Here is an 18,781-nt window from a genome sequence, read left to right as displayed (position 1 = left end):
GGGGGAGGGTTTAATATATATACATATACATATATATTTTTGTAAATAAACAGGAACGGAGTTTTCACCTTTACCCCAGGCTTTTTTATCCCTGTATCTCCTCCATCCCACCCGTGAGGGCTGTACACACAAGAAAGATTCCTGAGAATTCTGGAAAACAGGTGGTTTTTTTTTATCTGTAGCTGTAGCCACAACCCGGCCGCATGGGGGTGGGTGGGGGTGTCCAGGCCAGTCAACCCAGCCCAGCCCAGCCCAGCCTCCCCGAGTCAGGGGGTCTCCAGGCCCTCAGCAAGCAGAATGCACGGCTGCTAGGGGACCAGCCAAGGGCATCGGTGCAGCAGTGAAAGCAGCAGCGCTCAACCTGGTGCCCCCTCAGGTGGGGCACACCTGGGGGGGGGGGGGGTGGTCCTTGCAGGACAGGGGTGGACTGGAGACCCAGAGCTGGGACGCTGCAGCCCTAGGCCATGTCGGGGCTTTGCACAGGACACCTGGGATACGGGGCAGGGGCTGCTGTGGAAGGAGAGGCTGAACATCAGAAGATAACTGAAGGGGGGCAGGGCAGGTGGAGGGCAGGGTGGTCTCAGTGTGGATGGTCCGCTAATGGGGAAGGAACGGACTCGCCGGTGCCCACTCAGGTCTGGGCTCTGGCAGTGTGGCACTTCCGGCAGAGCACGTGGCCATCCAGGGGGAAGCAGCCGTTGTCATCCGCCTCAATGGACAGTGGCTTCCCGCAGTCCTGGAAGGAAGGAAGAGTCCGCCATTGGGAAGGCCCCGGTGCACCGCCCGCCCCCCCCCCCCCCCCCCCCCACCGACACCTCCGCCTTTAAATTAGGAAGACCAAATGCTCCATGCCTTGGCTGATGCCCAGCGTCACTGCCTGTGTCCCCAGTCACACCTACCCCTAAGCCCTATCCTCACTTCTTCTACTGCCCATTTTCACTCTTGTCCCTAGGCCTCTCCTGCCCAAGGTGAGCAGTGGGAAGAGCTGTTCCCAAGGCCTCCACCCAATAAAAGATGTGTGGCCTCCCCCACCTGCCTCAACTCCCCTCACTTCCTCCTTTAGCCTCACCAAGCACATCCCCTCTCCCCAAAATAGTGAAGCCCCACACCCTTTCCTCCCACTGGCCGCCCCCTTTCTTGGTTTATCTGAAATACAGTGGAAGCTCAGTGAAACCCCACAGAAACCCCTCCCTGCGTCATGGGCAGTGATGGGAGCATCTGGGTGGGGACAGGTATGGGCACCGCGCCCCCTCAAAATTGCAACTGCGACCTCCAGGCTGGCACTGCCCACCAACCACCTGGTAGCGAGCAGTGTCCCACCACCTCCCAGCCCTGGGGGCCGGCCAACCTCACACTTGTAGCACTTCATGTGGAAGTTCTTATCCAGAGCGACCACTCGCACGGTCTCCTCGCGGCCAGGCTCAGGCATGATGGGCCCTTCGCAGACCGAGCACCTGGGGGCGTACTGCCTGGAGGGGCCGAGAGCGGGGCAGGAGTCAGCACGGGGCAAGGGGTACCCAGGGCTGCCCGTGAAAGCGAAGGGGAGGGAGACCGCGGTTGCGTGGCAACAGGGCAGACTTAGCCCATTTTGCGCCACACAAAGCCACACAAAAACCCATTTTGCGTTCCTGAGACGAGCCACCTTATCTGGCCCTTGTCAAGGGGGTTTCCCACCTTTCCCCTCACCCACTCCAGGAACCTCTGCCACTGGGTCTTGACTCCGTCTGTCATCCACACTGCAGTCAGAGGCATCCTTCTCCAGCCCCCATCCCTGGACCCTTGACCCTAGCCTTCGGCCACGCAGGTGTCTCTCTGCCAGACCACTGGGGTGTATGGAGGGAGGGATGTGAAGTTCTGGACGCCTAAGGTGGAATTCTTAACAACACACACCTCAGACACACCGTCAGAGGTGGGAGTCGGATTCTGCAGCTTCCCTACACCGCCCTTGAGCTATGGGATTCTGCCACTGGCCTCAGAAAGTAGCCACCTTGTAAACACTGTTTCTAGGGAAAAACCAGAATTCCAAAAAGCTGATTTCCGAAAGAACTTTTAGAACCCAGCCTGCGTGAAATGAAGTCATTCCAGCACACATTGTTGAACGCAAGACCGCACCCACGAGAAGCCTCAGCGAGCCAAAGGCCAGAGGGCACTTGCCAGCAGCCAAGACTTGCTACCAAGGTCTGAGGCCACTGGACAGCTAAATCCAGATGAACTGGTCTCTGCTGCCTACACACAGGATGTGGGGCCAGAAAGGAAGGCCAGGGGTTGGGGGCTGTCTCAGAATCAGGAGGCAACCCAGCTCCCAGACGACCGCGACTGGCAGCCAGAGAAGAGCCCAGAAGACAGGAGGTGGGTCCTCACTTGTGGTAGTCGGGTACACAGTGGGGCCGGTTGGCCTGATCCACAATGAAGGAGGTGCCCTCCAGCGGGCAGGAGCAGACCACACAGGTGAAGCACTGTGGGTGGTAGGCTTTGCCGGTGGCCCTCAGCATGCGGTCAGTGATGGGCTGTCCGCAGGTGTTGCACTTCTCCAGGGTGTCCTAAGGAGGTAGCAGCAGGACATCGGCAAGGAACTGGCACCCAAAAGGCAGCTGCCGAGGTGCGTCGGCCCCAAGTCCCCACCCGGCCCTTGACTGAGCCCGGCGGCGTGCCCCTCGGCCCAGCCCTGACTCACGGTATAGCAGCCCTCACAGTAGGGCGCCCCCTCCAGGCTGTAGAACTGCTGTCCCTGCAGCTGCTGCTCACACTGGTGGCAGGTAAAGCAGGTGATGTGGAACAACTGCCCCAGAGCCCGAACTGCAGGCTGCGTGCGTGCCAGGGGCTGATGACACCGGCCACAGGACTCTGGAGAGGCCAGAGAAAACAGAAGTCAATAGGAGGAAGGAGCAGGGCAAGGGATCGGAGGCTCTGGCGGCGGGGGGCGGAGCCCAGGAGCCTGTGGGGCAGCGGCGGGAGGCCGTGAGCTCACCGTTGACAGCCACGTTCTGCCTCTGAGGGTGCTCCATGTCCTGCATCAGCTGCTGGGTCAGCTGCTCCAGCTCCTCCACCTCCTTCAGAGTCAGAGGTCCGGGGGCCCCAGGGGAGCGGACCTGAAACCCCAACACTCTCTTCATCTTCTCTCGACAGTCATCTTCCTCCAAGAACTCTCCCCAGCCAGCTTGGCCACTTCCTTCCAATGAGGACTGACTCCCCGCGCATTTCCCAGACGCTCACGTTGGACTCTGAAAGCTCCTCCTTCTCCCTCCCTGACCCCCAGCACCACGCAAATAAGGGGAAGGGGATGAACCTTCCACCCACTTTGCCCACCCCCCACCCCCCACCCCCCAGGCAGTCACGGACAGGCCAGAACAACTGAGCGGACAGAGGCCACACACACAGCAGCTGAGGTCACCGAAGCAGCCAACACACCCGGCCACGCATCAACTCCACAGAGCATGCGCAGACATGGCCCCCCACGGAAGAGGTCGGCACGTGATGGCGTGTGCACCCGTGTGCACACACACCTACCCGGCCCGCCTGCTCTGAGCGGCCCCTGTCAGCGTGCGGATACAACACAGGCGGGAATCACAGGTTAAACCCCCAGGGCTGTCGTTGGGAGCCCAGCCCACAGCTCCCCAAGCGGCCTCCCCGGCAGGCCTCAGAGTAGGACCATTCCCTCCACCCGCCTCCCCTTTCTATCAAGAGGGTCCTGGGAGAGCTGCGGACTGGGGGTGGGGGGCACTGCCAGGAACCCCGAGCGGTCCCAGGGGGAGCTGCCGCAGGGGCTACCAGTGCTTCCACGAGGCTCCCACAGAAACATGGGGCTGGTTTCCCAGGACTGCGGCCCCCACAGAATGGAATGTCCTACCTGCCGCCTGCCAATAACGCCTCGGTTCCTGTAACACTGGAACCCCAAAGCCTCCGAGCTACCTCCTCCCACAGCCACCTTCCCCTCGGCCCCGGCTCCATCGTGCTCACACCCCACCCGTGTGCATCCAGAGCTCCAGGCGTTTTCCACATAGAGCGTCCCCTGTAAGCCCCTTCCCACAATGTGAGCTCCACCCCTCCCTCTCCCAATCTTCCCTTCCTGGCGTCTTGGGGACAGAGGAAGGGCCCTTGCTCTCTGGTACCACTTAGACGCCTGTCCCGCTCTCTGGAAGTAGGAACCATTCACGGACATCAGCTCCCCGCAGGTATGCACAACCCTTCAAGACATACTCAGTGCAGCCACAGTTTCCTCTCTGCCTGCCACAGCTTCAACACCCGTGGCCCTCGGCCCTCTAGCTCTTCAACTTCAGTGGCTCCAAACGTGCTTCCAGCTCAGGTACCTTCCACCACGGAACACTTCGAAATTGCCACTCACTGGTCAAGCTCATCTTACGCCATGATCCTAGGCTTGACCTCCCAATGATTACCTTCCGCCCTCCTTCCCCATTCACACCAACCGAATGAGCCGATCAGAAAGGCTCCTCTGCTTCCCAGCCCACCCCCTGCGTCTTATGCATCGAAACTTTCTGGCTCGCCTCCCCACCCAGTCTGCTCCCTTAACCATTCATTTCTACAAGGCCACCCTCAGCCACCATCTCTTGTTCATCTGGCTCCATCTCAACCCTGGGTCATGCCACTGCCTGCTTCCTGCTTCTGACTCCAAGCTGCAGGAAGTAGGTGGAGGGCTCCCTGAACACTGCAGAGTGGGTTCTCCAAACACTGCAGCGCCCTCTGCGCCCTCCAGCCTCAGCCCGGCTGTCTGGTATTTGGCTCCTGCGGATTCCCAGTCGCCTTCCCCACAGCAGCTGTTCCAAACCTTTCCATCTCCTCGAGCCCCCAACTGCGTCCTCCCCTCGCTCCCGGCTCACCGATGACCTCACCTCCTACATGACCGAGAAGACGGAAGCCAGCCAGCTCCAGCTCCCTCCTCTCCCAGAAAACCCTGTGGCCACACTGCCCTTGCTCTCTGGGAATGCCTGGGGGCGGGGGGTGACCCCGTGTTTCCCTCCAGGACTCCATCCTAGCAGCAGCCCCTGCTCTCAGGCATCATAAACCCCTCTTTCATCAGCTTCTTCCCTCTGCTTTTCTCCCTCTCTTTCTCTCTCACGCATACACACACACACACACACATACACACACACACACACGCACGCACACCCTCCCCACCACAGGGCACCAACAGGCCACCCCACAGCCATCTAGGACTTCTGAATAGTCAAATCTCTGGGCTCAGTCCTCGCCCGCACCACTGAAGAACTCCTCAGCCATCACACTCTCTTCCAACGAGACCCCACTCTGTCTGGAGCCCCTCTTCTGCCTGCCCCCCTCCCTCGTGGTCAACCTGAGCATCACCCGAGGTTCCTCCCAGGCCCTCAGCTCCTCCTGCTCGGCAACCCCTGGGCCCCTCGGCAGCCCGTGCCACGCCCGGGGCACCACACACTACACCATGTACACCCACACCTCGAGTCTGCCGCCCCCACCTGACACCCAGGCCTCCATTTCTAACTGAATGACAGTCCCAGCTGAGGCCAAGCCCTCCTGGAACCTGTTGCTCAACAGGCTGACAGCTGGACCCCTCCCCTTCCCGTCCGAACCATTTCCCCTTCTGGACTTCTCTATTCGGTCAGCAATACTGTCATTCCCCAACACACCCCTCCTCTTCCAAAGGCTTATCGGCTACCAAGCCTGGAGGCTCTTCCTTTTTAACAGCTCTCCTATCTTGACCTTATTTTCCATTAACACTACAGTTGCCCAGGAATGAACTCTCCCTCACTTTGCTGACCTCCTACCTCCAGCCTGCACCTCTGCCAAAAAACTTTTCCCAAAGCTTCCAAAAGCACGGCTGGGCTGTCGGCTGTCGCCAGCTCTCCAGCCTGGCCATGCAACTCCTCAGAACCCATTCGTGACTCTCCAGGACGGACATGCTCCCTTGGTGTGCTATTTTATTATTTCCTCCTCCCTCCAGCCAGCCCCTCCCTCCCTCGGTACAGCTCTGCAATCCTCCCACAGGAACCGACTACTGTGTGTTCTCCAAACACCCTGGCATGCTTGTGCCCTTGAGTCTTGCTCATGCTCTTCCTGCCCAAATGCCCTTCCTGCTCTTCTCCAACCTCAAGTCCCACCATCCTTCAAGGCACTCAGGTGCGATGATGCCTTTCCTAACCCACAGGCCCCCATCTTGACGCCTGTCCGGAGCTCTGAAACACCAGGTTCTGCAAAACTCACTGGCATTTAGTATCTCTTCCTCCACTGTGTCTGCACACAAACACACACCCCCACGCCGTCAGTTAACTTGATGGCTGGTAGGACTAGACGACCCTCAGGGGCCCTTCTACTCAGACCTCAATCCCCCCAACCAGAAGGCAGAAATGGTCAGACAGGAATAACTTTTCTATTTTGAGCATTCAAGAGCTAGATACAGACCCCAGCACTTTCTACTTCGAGTGAGCTCACTTAATCTTCACAAAACTGTTGTGTGGGGTGTTATGGTAAAGATGGGGAAACTGAGGCTGAAAGTTCACCTAACTTGCCTAGGGTCTTGTGAGCCAGGAATTCTATCCCAGGCCCATCTGACTCCCTCAGACTTAACCTCTGAGATCTCTTCCCTCCAGAGCACAGAGCACAGAGCCTGGCACCCAGCAAATGCTGGCTCAGCCAGTGTTTACTGCCACTGTGACTCTTATCACCAGATGGGCCCTGGGGTGGGCCCTGGGGCCGTGAGGGTGGCTCAGAGGAGCAGAGAGATGTACACAAGAATCTAAGAAGGGGGAAGAAGCAAGGTCAAACTGGTGATGATCTCATCCCTCCCTTTAACATTCCAGGGGGCAGGGTGCAAGGGAGGGTCCACCAAATCCTTCCCTTGATTCACAGCCTATTCTGCTCCCCCAAAGCCCAGTCAGGCCCCACCCAGACCCAGACCCAGACCCTGCCAGGCCCTCCTCAGAAGAGCTTTCTCTTACCACTGACCCGCTTGGCCAACTTCAGAGGCTCCAAACTCCTATCCCACCACGCCACCCACCTCACTGGGACCACCTTCGCCCTCATTCTCTGGCCCCCTGGTCTCAGCCTGGCCTCCCCACCCTCCCTCACCTGATTTTGGCTTTGCGCTGGTGGGGCCACTGGATGCTGCTTCTCCTGCACTCGGGGCCTCTCCTTCTGCTGAGCATAGGTGAAGCTGGGGGACTGAGGGGAGCCTGTGCTACTGGAAGAGGGAGCTTCAGGGGACCCCAACTTCTGATTAGGCTGTGACCCAGGTCCCCCTGGGGCTCCAGGGCTGAACTTGGAAGCCACAGGAGTAAACTTGGAAGCCACTGGAGAAAACTTTGGGGCCGGAGATGGGGCTGGGGGTCCTCGAGGCTGGGTGTTCGCCAAAGGCACAGGCTGGGGCTGGGGCTGGGGCTGGGGCTGGGGCTGGGGCTGCACGTGAAGCTGGACCTGAGGCTTGACCTGGGGCTGCACGTGGAACTGGGTCTGGCTCAGAGGCTGAGCCTGAGCCTGGGGCAGAGGCTGGGAGCTAGAAGGGGACTTCCAAGGAGGCAGGGGTGCTGTGCCCCCAGTTGCAGGCTTAGTATTGGACTTGGGAATGTATGGAGTAGCGACTGGTGGGGGTACATATCCGGATGACACCTGCACAGGTAGCGGGAGAGGAGAGAAGCTCAGTTAGAGGAGCAGGCCTGCCCTCCTCCTCCCCTCCCCCCACCCTCCCCCTCTCCAGTCCCTTACCCGGGCTTTGAAGGGATCATTCCTGGTCATGTCATCCAGCAGTGAGGACAGAGAGTCGATCTCCAAATCAATACTGCTCACCTTCTCCCTGGGCTGGAGAGTCCAGGGTCTGAGCACCCATCCCAGGTCTTCGTTCCCACCCCACCCCAATCAGGCCAGAGATGCAGGGGAGATCAGAGGTAAGGACTCTCCTCTGCTCCCTTTGGGGGTGTCCCAGTGTAGCCGCCCTTCCAAAGCTTCCATACCTGTGGGGGGGGGAGGTATGGCGGCCTCAGGCCCTCCCTCCTCCTCCAGTGGAGGCGGTGGGGAAGGGAAGATCTCCTCCTCCAGAGGCGCAGGGGGAAACGGTTCCTCGATAGGGGGAGGGGGAGGTGGGAAGGCACCTCCCAGAGCTCCCTCCGAGTCGTCGCCATCCCCAAGGATGGGAGGGGGTGGCGGGGGAAAGTCTGAGGTAGGAAGACCAGAGAAGACAGGAGAGAGGACAGTCAGCGGGGCCCCCACTACCCCTTCCCCAAGTTACTCTCCTTCCACAGCTCTAACCCCTAACCCAAGACCTCTCGCCCCCCACCCCCCCTTCGCCGGAGAGCGTGTGGGAAGCAAAGGAAGACGCAGGACGCCCTGGGAGCACGGGGTCAGTAAAGGCGGGGGCTCGACCCAGGAGTGATGCAGCTCCCGTTACACTTGGGAAAACGGACCCAGAGGGGAAGATTCGTGCCCCACATTCCCGCCTCCCACCCCCCAGGCGGGGGACTTGGAACGGTCCCAGGAGCCCTGGCTCCCAGCCATGAGCTCCGCGATGAGGTAAGAACATCTGCTCGGGACAGGCTAGCTGCGCCCAGCCCCCTTCGCCGCAACCTTTCCAGACACCCCCAAACTCCCGACACCGCTGTCCCCGGCCCGGCGCCTGCCGGGGTCCAGCCCCCAAGCCCAGCCGCATACCTTCCGCGGGCGGCGGGGGGATCTCGCCCACCCGGCCCATCTGCGCGCGCTGGGCCCCGGCGGCCGGGGGAGGCTCGCTATCCCCGGGCCGGAAAGGATTCACTTTGGGCTTTGGGGCCACCACCGGGCCGAACTTCTTCTGCGGGGCGTAAAAAGCCGGAGCGGAGACCGACACGGAGATCGCGGGAGGCGGGCGGGGGGCCGCCATGGCCGGGCCGGGCTGCTGGGGGCGGGCGGCCAGGTTACGCGGCGCGCGACCCGGGCAGACGACCCCTCGCCGGCCCGGCTCCCTCCCCCCCCCCCCCCGCGCGCGGCGCCCGCGCCCCCGCCCTTCCCCGTGCGCGTCCGCCGGGCGGCTCCCCGCGCCTCACCGCGGGCCGGAGCGTGCGCGCCGCGTCTCGGGTGGCCGCCTCGCAGCCGGGTGCGCGGACTCTGCGTCCGGGTCCCGAGCAGCCTCCAGCCTGGCGGGGAGGGACGCAGGGAAGAGGGAGGGAAGGAGGGGGCGGGGAGAGAGCGGCGCTCAGACCATACAAGGAGCGGCCCGGAGAGGGGGCGGGGAGAGGCGGGGAGGGCGGACCCGGCAGGAAACTCCCCCAGGAAGGGGCCCGGCTCTTGCCCTGAGGCCGGAGGCTCAGCCGAAGTCCTCCCGCCCCCGCTCTGCCGCCCCCGCCGCCCCGGCCCGGCTCAGACCTCCCCTCCCCAGGCACAGGCCTCTGATGTCATTTCCTGACTCGCCCCCCCACCCCCACCCCGCTACCCGCCCGACCCGCGGGTGCCCGAGATCTGACTCACTATCCCCACTCCCGGCGGAGCCGGCGGAGGTCCGACGGGTGCCCCAGAGGCGACGAAGCGGCCCTACTGCGCCTCCGCCGCGGCCCAGCCCCCTCCTCTCCCGGCCTTGCTGCTACCTGCCCCCGCCACCTCCCGGGGCTCCTCCCTCTCCCCCCCCCCCCCCCCCCCCCCCCCCCCGCCCCCGGCCCCCTCCGGCTCAGCCCGGACTGGCAGGACTGGGTGGAAACGGGATCCGGGGTGGACGGGGATGGTGAGTGGGGTTCTCCCTGCCCACGCCCCCCTGGGCCTTTCTGTGACCTGGAGGCGGGGTGTGAGCGCCAACCTCCTGTGTCCTCGGAGGATCCTAACTTTAAATCCTGGGCAGCCGCCTAAGGCTTCTAGGAATTCCCATCACCCGCGCCCCCGCCTGCAGATCAGTTAAGCTTCACGGGAGGGAGAGACCCGGAACGGAGGTGGGGGGCGGGGTGGAGGCGAGGGCGGCCGGCGGACTTGGGGCTGGGGGGTATCCGGAGGACGGACGCGGACCGTACGTCGGCGCCCACCGTGACCCGCCCATCTGAGAATCTTTGCGCGGCGGGGCAGCCCCGGGGCAAACGGAGCCTGCGTTAGGTGGAGCCCCCACTGGTCCGACCGGATTCCTCTGCCCTGGACTCCGTGCCCCTGGCTATGCCAAAGGGAAAGACCTAGGCTCTTTTTACCTTTAATTGAACGTGGAAATTTACCAAATTGCCGCTTGAATTCCAACACACTCACTACCTGCAAAGTATGGAGACCTATGACATTTCGGCCTGTAAGGCCACTATATCTACCCGCGGGTGCTTCCTTTTCTCTCTTGCTGTGCCGCCAGCCTTCTCTGCCATCTAAGGCAGTCAGTGCCCTCGGGCACACCATACTCAGTATTTATCTCCGGTTCTTGGCCCTACAAATGAGCTATCCCCTGCTTGGTCAGCGAGCCTCTGGGCTATGCTCTAGAAACCATCCAGACGCAGTCCTCACATTTACCATGAGAAAACAAGCAGGGAGCTTAGGAGATGGGGCCAGGTCAGACCCGGTAAGCTGCAGGGTCTAGACTAGAGCTGGGTATCTTGAGGGCTGTAATGTGAGACTTCATATTCCCCTACACCCTGGTGTCAGGTAAAGCAACCCTGGATACAAGAGAGCAGAGTGAGGTCAGGGTTCAGAGACCCAGCCTGAGTGCCCAAAATAAGTGAAAAGTGTCTTCATTCTCTGCTTCATTTTCTATGTAAAAGAGTGGTGATATTTAGTCCACCTCCCTTATTGCATCGTATGGAAAAATAAATAAAACTTTTTATCTGAAAGTACCATATAATGCTTGGTGTTATTATTCAAGTCCCAGTTCTGCCCAGAAGGGAAATTCTGAAGGGTTCATTGAAGGCTGGTTTCCCCTTCAGGGTTGGCAGGCAGACCTCTCAGGGGCCTTGGTATATGCAAAGCCCTGCTCCTTCCTTCAACTTTATTAAATGACTAATTCTACCTAAGACTACAATTTCATCTTCTCAGACCCCAGTGATCTTTTCTTTTCTCTGGCATCTTACTGTCTTTGTCACCGGCATTTCTCACAGCCACAAGCATGTGTGGCCGTGTATGATATTAAGCATGCAGTGCAGACCTTTTCTGACAGGTAGGAGCTGGTCCTGGGCCTGTCCCTATGAAGATCAGCTAGAAATTTGATACTTGATTTCCTGTGCATGTTGGAGATTGTGTCTTGGGCTTTATAGACCAAAAGTCTCATTGCCAACCCTTCAAAATAGAGTTGACCCTTCGGCATTGGTTTGAACTATGCAGGTCTATTTATATGTTTGTTTTTTTTTTTTTTTAGAAATACAGTACTGTAAATGTATTTTTCTCTTCCTTAAGATTAAATGAACATTTTCTTTTCTCTAGCTTACTTTGTTGTAAGAATACAGTATATAATACATATAGCATACCAAATATGTTTTAATGGGCTGTGTATGTTACCGGTAAGGCTTCCAGACAATGATAATCTATTAATAAAGTTTGGGGAAGTCAAAAGTTATAGGCAGATTTTTGACTGCACAGGAGTCAGGGCCCCTAACCTCCAGGTTGTTCAAGGGTCAACCATATACCCACTTGGGGAAGAAAGTTAGGAAGATGGTTTCCAGATAGCATCGCAAAAGTAAATGCCATCTACCCTCTAAATGTCTCCCTGAGGAATGTGCATGTGCAAAATATAGTACGTTTAATTGTTAGGCAGCTGAACCTCTTTATATATCAAGAATAGAAGAGTGCGTAGGCAGGCTTAGTTTTACTGACAACTAATAGCATTTGGGATGCAGAACATTAAACCTACGAGTTTTAAGCCAGCTTTTCTAAATACAAGTAGAAACACTTCAGAGCATCCCAGAAGGACACATTCACTAGGCCAGGATGTCTCAAGCATAACTGCAGGGTCGATGCTATCAAAATGCACACAATGAACAGGAGAAGCCCTAATGACTCTTTTAAATTTTTATTTATTTATTTTGAGAGAGAGCACAGCAGGAAGGGACAGAGAGAGAGGGAGACAGAGAATCTGAACTGGGCTCTGTGCTGACAGCAGAGAGCCAAAGTGGGCTCAAACTCACAAACTGCAAGATCATGACCGGAGCTGAAGCTGGGTGCTTAACCGAGTGAGCCACCCAGGCACCCCTTAGGGATTTTCTTAAGTAAGCAGTTCTAATTGGCTTTTTCAGGTAGTATGTATGTGTAAAGTGTAGCAAGTAAGTAGATGTTCCCACCCGATCATTTCCAACTGCTTGGGGCCAGGCAAGAGAGAGGAGGTGAGAAAATAGACAGGGACCTTTGCTACCTAAAACATCTCTACACACCTCCAAGGATTTATATTCACCAGGTCTCAGAAAATTTGCTTCAAGAGCACACAACATAAACCAAGAAGTTAGAGGCAGTCAAACAAGGGGTGCTATCATGAGGTTCTTTCCGGATGCTGGCTGCAGATGGACAGAGGGTCAACAGCGTGCCTGGCGTGGGGCTGGGCACTGTGGCAGCAGCAGGGACACGACTACCATAACCACCACCACCAATAATAATAGCTCACTTGGATAAAACTCAGTATGTGGAGCTAGGCACAAAACTAAGCACTTTAAACATATCCCCCCTGGGGCGCCTGGGTGGCTCAGTGGGCTAAGCGTCCGACTTCGGCTCAGGTCATGATCTCACGGTTCGTGAGTTCAAGCCCCAGTCGGGCTCTGTGCTGACAGCTCAGAGCCTGGAGCCTGCTTCACATTCTGTGTCTCCCTCTCTCTCTGCCCCTCCCCTGCTCATGCTCTGTCTCTCTCTGTCCCTCAATAATAAATAAGTGTTAAACATATCACCCCATTTTATTCTTACAATAAACCCATGAGGAATGTACATTATTATCCCATTTTTCAGTTAAGGAAGTTGAAGCCAACTGGATGTTGGATTTTGTTGACTTTCAAAACTAAAAAAAAAGTTGCAATGCAAATACTTTATTATCTGAAGACACTCCTGCCCTCCACTTACACCCTTGCATCTATCATTTCTTCCCTTTAAGAGCCCCAGGCTGGTGCATCAAACACCCTCTGCAGGCCAGCCGCCGACTCCATCCCTCACCTTGAGTACTGGGGCCACTGTTTTCTTTTCCATCACATGATGCCATCAAATCCTAGCTGTCTGTCCATCTGCATGTGTGTATATACACGTTTTGTATATGTAACACACACACACACACACACACACTACATCTACATTCTTCTGGAGATTATATATGAAATTATATGTATTTCATATATAAGCATACTTTTGTATAATAGAACATTTCCAGGAGGTTAAGCATCCAGCTCTTTTCTTAAGTGTTTTTTAAAAATATTTTTTAGGGGCGCCTGGGTGGCTCAGTCGGTTAAGCGTCCGACTTCGACTCAGGTCATGATCTCACGGTCTGTGGGTTCGAGCCCCACGTTGGGCTCTGTGCTGACAGCTCAGAGCCTGGAGCCTGCTTCACATTCTGTGTCTCCCTCTCTCTCTGACCCTCCCCTGTTCATGTTCTGTCTCTCTCTGTCTCAAAAATAAATAAACATTAAAAAAAAAAAAAGATATATCCTGGTAGTGTAACTTTAGAAAAAAAATTTTTTTTAATGTTTATTTTTGAGAAAGAGACAGAACGTGAGCAGGGGGGGGGCAGAGAGAGAGGGAGACACAGAATCTGAAGCAGACTCCAGGCTCTGAGTTGTCAGCACAGAGTCTGACATGGGACTCGACCTCAGGAGCTGTGAGATCATGACCTGAGCCAAAGTCGGATGCTTAACCAACCAAGCCACCCAGGCGCCCCTATTTATTTATTTTTGAGAGAGAGAGATAGAGATCAAGTAGGGGAGGGGCAGAGAGTGGGAGACAGGATCCCAAGCATGCTCTATCCTTACTGTCAGCACGGAAACTGAGGCAGGGCTCAAACTCACGAACCATGAGATCATGACCTGAGCCAAAGTCAGATGCTTAACCGACTGAGCCACCCTGGCGCCCCTTAAGTCTCATCCTGCCAGGTCCAAAGCAGCAGCGAGCAGAGCCTGCAGGGGGCATCCAGGGAGCAGAGGTCAGAGGAGCAGGAGGGAGGCAGGGCTCCGTACATCCCAAGGTCTAAGCCAGATGGGCCCCCAACAGCACAGCGAGCATCAGCAAGGCAGAAATGCGCGGTGGTTGTGGGGGCAGAGTAAGCAGATGGTCAGATGGCGAGGAGTCAGCAGCCGAGAGAACTGGGAAGGGCAGACAGGAAAGGAGACCCAGGGCTCCAACAGCAGCACAGGCGGGTTGCTGGCACCAAGGCAGCTCCTAGTGGAGCGTCTGCTGCCTTCCTTCTCCCTGAACCCAGGAAAGTCAAAATCGGAGACAGTCTGGCCTCGAAGATTGAGTCTTCGTCACTGTACCTTGCAGATTAAGTGACTGTAGGGAGTAAACATTTCAGGGGCCAGGGGAGTGAACTATAGAGAGAGAACCTAGCTGCTCCAGACAAGAAGCACGATGTTTCTCTGGTGGTTCCCACCGCCCCCGCCCCCTTTAGTAAGATGGGCCTAATATGAAAAACCGTACCAGGCCACACCAACAAAGGGAGCACGAGCTCTGAGCTCCGGAGCAAAGCCACAGAGCGTGCTGGCGCTTCCTGGGGCGCCTTCTCCCCCCTGGGCTTGTCGCTATTTACCTGCCCATCCAGAGCCACGCTGAACACAGCAGATGGACACTCAGTCTCGGAAAGAGGGGATCCGCCCAGAACTCTGAGCTCTTCCTGTGGAGACCTCTCCACCTGCTGGAGCTAGCCGAGAGACAAGTCTTGGTACCCAAGTGTGAGATGCTACCAGAGGACTCGCCTAGGCTACAAGCAACCTAGCCAATTCCAGCAAAGGAGTCCGTATGCTCTGTGGCAGCAGGGCGTAGGCGGCCTAGCCAGTGCCTGCCACCAACCCAGGGCGATGAACACACTTACTGACTGCGGCTGAGTTCAGAGCCGTGGAAATCTCATACTAGATCAGAAAGGCCCTGTGTTTAAGGGCTTTTGAATCATGTTGAATCACTCATTCATCCATTTAACAAACATTTATTGAGTAGCTACTATGTGCAGGACTTTGTTAGGTGCTGGGGATATAATACTGAGCAGTAACAGACATGATGCCAGCCCTTATGAAGGGGCCACGTCCTTGGGTACTCTACTAGGGGAGATAAATACCCATCAAATAACCATAAATGCAAAACTGCAGGTAAAGGGAAAGATATGTGATGCCCAAAGGAGATGTGATCTGGTGGGGGAGCCTAAGAAAGGGATGGCCGAGCTGAGATCTGAAAGAGAAGTAGGAGTTAATGAGGTGAAGCGGAGGGAGAAGGCATTCTGTGCAGAGGTAGTAGCAAGTGCAAAGCCCTTGATGGCTATTGGCCACGTGAGCAGAGGGAGGCCCGGCGTGGGGGACCACTGAGGGTGAGGCAGAAGCGTGACCTGGGAGAGCTGGGGGGGGGGTTTGGGAAGATTGGGGGGGGTGGGGGGGTGCAGAAATGCAGACCATATTTTGTCCTGAGAGCAGTGGGGAGCCACTGCAGGGTTTCAGGTTGAAAAGAATGCATGAAAAGGTGGGAATGTTGAAAATCTCACTGTAGGGGCAATGTGGAGAAGAACACAAGAGCACAGATGTGGACAGACTCATGCACGAGGAAGAGGCTTGTGGAGACGGACGAAAGTGGACAGACTGAGGGCTGTTCAGGCATGAAATCATCGGCAGAACCTAGGGATGGTTTGCATTTCATGGGGGGAGGAGGGCGGGGGCAGGGCGGGTGCTGAGGAGAGTCATGGACCCAGCCCAGCTTCTGGCTGGTACCTACCCAGAGTGTGGTGCTCAGGGCTGTGAGGTGCAGGTCTGGGAGTGAGGCTGTGTGCTTTGCTTTGGACTTTCCAAGAATGAGAGGGGGTACGGTGGGCAGTGGGCCATCCCGACCCGGAGCAGAGGGCAGAGAACTCTGAGTACCCACATTTACAAGTCGTCTGCCTCCAAGTAGTAATCTGAAGCTGTTACTGGCTGAAAAAAAAATCACCTAGCGAGTGGTTGAGAGGGCCTAGGCTGGGTTTTGATGCATTACAGCACTTGTGGGGCAGGGGGACAGGGAGGCGTGCTTTCCCTGGAAGGAAGCCCCACCCCCGGCCCCCTCCGCCCCTCCAATAGGAGTGAAGAAAGACCCCCTCCTCCCCTGCGCTTCCTACACTCAGCACCTGGCCTCCATTTGCTCTGATTGCTTAAGCCCCTTCACCCCATATGTCAGTCACCGCAGGAAGCCCCAGATGCCCAGCTCCCCCCACATTTTGCTCCTCTGCCCACCTCCCGAAACCAGAACTCACAGACACTGCCAGCAAATGTGCCTGTTCTTCCCGCAACTCTCCCCACCTGCTCTAACCTGGATCCCCTCTGAGGACACATCTCCCTTTGCAGCCCTGTCAGGTGGCAGCAAAATGTGTCCCCCTGGACTTCTTACCAGGAGCCCTGGATGTGGCACAGATATCCCTTTTGATCCCCGTTACTACTTCCACACTATTCTCCTTCCCTCCTCCCTAAAGTCCCAGCTTTGAATATCCTGTCATCAAACTACACCACCTACTGCCCTCTGAGAGGCACAGCCGGCTATTGCCCTGGGCCATTCATCCTCATTTCTCAAACACTGTTCTGTCCTAGCTCACTGGCACTTTCTCCAAAACAACTTTGCCAGTAAGTCTTGGTCATTTCAACATCACAAAGATGAACTTCTCTCTTTGCTCTGCCTTAACCACTATCCCCATGGTAATACCCTAAACCAATACTGACCAACAGAAATGTGATGTGAGCCATATATTTAATTTAAAAAGAAACTAGGGGCACCTGGGTGGCTCAGTCGGTTGAGCATCCGACTTCGGCTCAGGTCATGATCTCGCAGTCTGTGAGTTTGAGCCCCGCATCGGGCTCTGTGCTGACAGCTCAGAGCCTGGAGCCTGCCTCAGATTCTGTGCCTCCCTCTCTCTCTGCCCCTTCCCTGATCATGCTCTGTCTCTGTCTCAAAAATAAATAAAAACATTTATAAAAAAAGAAAAGAGGGGCGCCTGGGTGGCTCAGTCGGTTAAGTGGCCGACTTCGGCTCAGGTCATGATCTCGCGGTCCGTGAGTTCAAGCCCCACGTCGGGCTCTGTGCTGACAGCTCACAGCCTGGAGCCTGTTTCAGATTCTGTGTCTCCCTCTCTCTGACCCTCCCCCGTTCATGCTCTGTCTCTCCCTGTCTCAAAAATAAATAAATGTTAAAAAAAAAATTAAAAAAAAAAAAAAAAAAGAAAAGAAAAGAAAGGAGCGCCTGTGTGGCTCAGTCAGTTAAGCATCCGACGTCAGCTCTGGTCATGATCTCAAGGTTTCTGAGTTCAAACCCCCCATTGGGCTCTGTCAGCGCAGAGCCTGCTTTGGATCCTGTCTCCCTCTCCCCTGCTTGTGCTCTTGCTCATTCACTCTCTCTCAAAAATAAGTAAGTATTTTTTAAAAATTTAAAAAGAAACTGGGGCGCCTGGGTGGCTCAGTAGGTTGAGCATCTGATTTCGGCTCAGGTGATGATCTCACGGTTTGTGAGTTTGAGCCCCTTGTCAGGCTCTGTGCTGACAGCTCACAGCGTGGAGGCTGCTTCCGATTCTGATTCTGTGCCTCCCTCTCTCTCTGCCCCTCCCCTGGTTGCACTCTGTCTCTGTCTCTCAAAAATAAATGTTAAAAAAACAAAAAGTATGATGCTCAGGTCTCACCCCAGACACATTCAAGCAGAATCTCTGAGGGTAGAGCCTGGGAAGCAGTATTAAAAAAGAAGGAAGGAAGGAAGGAAGGAAGGAAGGAAGGAAGGAAGGAAGGAAGGAGAGAGAAAGAAAAGAAGGAACAGGTGACAGTAATTTCCATAATAGATTTAATGTAGCATATCCAAAGATTATCATTTCAACATGTAATCAATATTTTAAAAATTATTAATAAAATATTTTACACTCTTTTTTATTGTTTTGTTACTAAGTCTTGGGGATTTGGCATGCATTTTACCCTTACAGCACATCTGGACTCGGATGAGGCCCATTTCAGTGCTCAGTGGCCACAGGTCACTAATGACTCCTGACTATGCAGGGGACAACCCAGCTCTAGAAGACCATGTGGCAGCCCTTTGCAATAACCGCTTAAAGCAACCCTCTCTCCCACCAGCTCCTTCTATCTTTCCAGTTTACTCCCTTCTTTTACCTTAACAATCCTTGGACCCACCGGGAACTACAGTTTATGTCAGCTTTTCTGTTTACCTCCCCCTGCATCATGCCCTCCCTACCCAGTTGATTTTTTTTTAATATGAAATTTATTGTCAAGTTGGTTTCCATGCAACACCCAGTGCTCATCCCAACAGGTACCCTCAATACCCATCACCCACCCACCCCTCCCTCCCACCCCCCATAAACCCTCAGTTTGTTCTCAGTTTTTAGGAGTCTCCTATGTTTTGGCTCCCTCCCTCTCTAACCATTTTTTTTTTCCTTCCCCTCCCCCATGGTCTTCTGTTAAGTTTCTCAGGATCCACATAAGAGTGAAAACATATGGTATCTGTCTTTCTCTGTATGGCTTATTTCACTTAGCATCACACTCTCCAGTTCCATCCACGTTGCTACAAAGGGCCATATTTCGTTCTTTCTCATTGCCATGTAGTACTCCATTGTGTATATAAACCACACTTTCTTTATCCATTCATCAGTTGATGGACATTTAGGCTCTTTCCATAATTTGGCTATTGTTGAGAGTGCTGCTATAAACATTGGGGTACAAGTGCCTCTATGGATCAGTACTCCTGTATCCCTTGCCTCCCT

General features: G+C 55.6%; 1 protein-coding gene across 1 annotated transcript; it reads right to left on the bottom strand.

Annotated features, from left to right (window-relative positions):
* Nucleotides 1–163: 163 nt before the first annotated feature.
* ZYX (zyxin) lies at nt 164–9,106 on the bottom strand. Its single transcript, XM_049642032.1, has 10 exons — nt 9,000–9,106; nt 8,629–8,848; nt 7,940–8,135; nt 7,690–7,786; nt 7,057–7,593; nt 2,969–3,089; nt 2,675–2,844; nt 2,362–2,540; nt 1,349–1,469; nt 164–736 (listed from the first exon to the last, which is right to left on the bottom strand). Exons 2-10 carry the CDS (start codon nt 8,834–8,836, stop codon nt 632–634), a joined length of 1,734 nt encoding a protein of 577 aa, XP_049497989.1. The 5' UTR covers nt 8,837–8,848; nt 9,000–9,106; the 3' UTR covers nt 164–631.
* Between the last annotated feature and the right edge of the window lie 9,675 nt (nt 9,107–18,781).

Source organism: Panthera uncia, chromosome A2 (genome assembly GCF_023721935.1).
Source record: "Panthera uncia isolate 11264 chromosome A2, Puncia_PCG_1.0, whole genome shotgun sequence".
NCBI classification, from domain to species: Eukaryota; Metazoa; Chordata; class Mammalia; order Carnivora; family Felidae; genus Panthera; species Panthera uncia.
The sequence above is the reverse complement of the archived record's forward strand: the minus strand, read 5'-3'. Positions and strand labels throughout refer to the sequence as shown.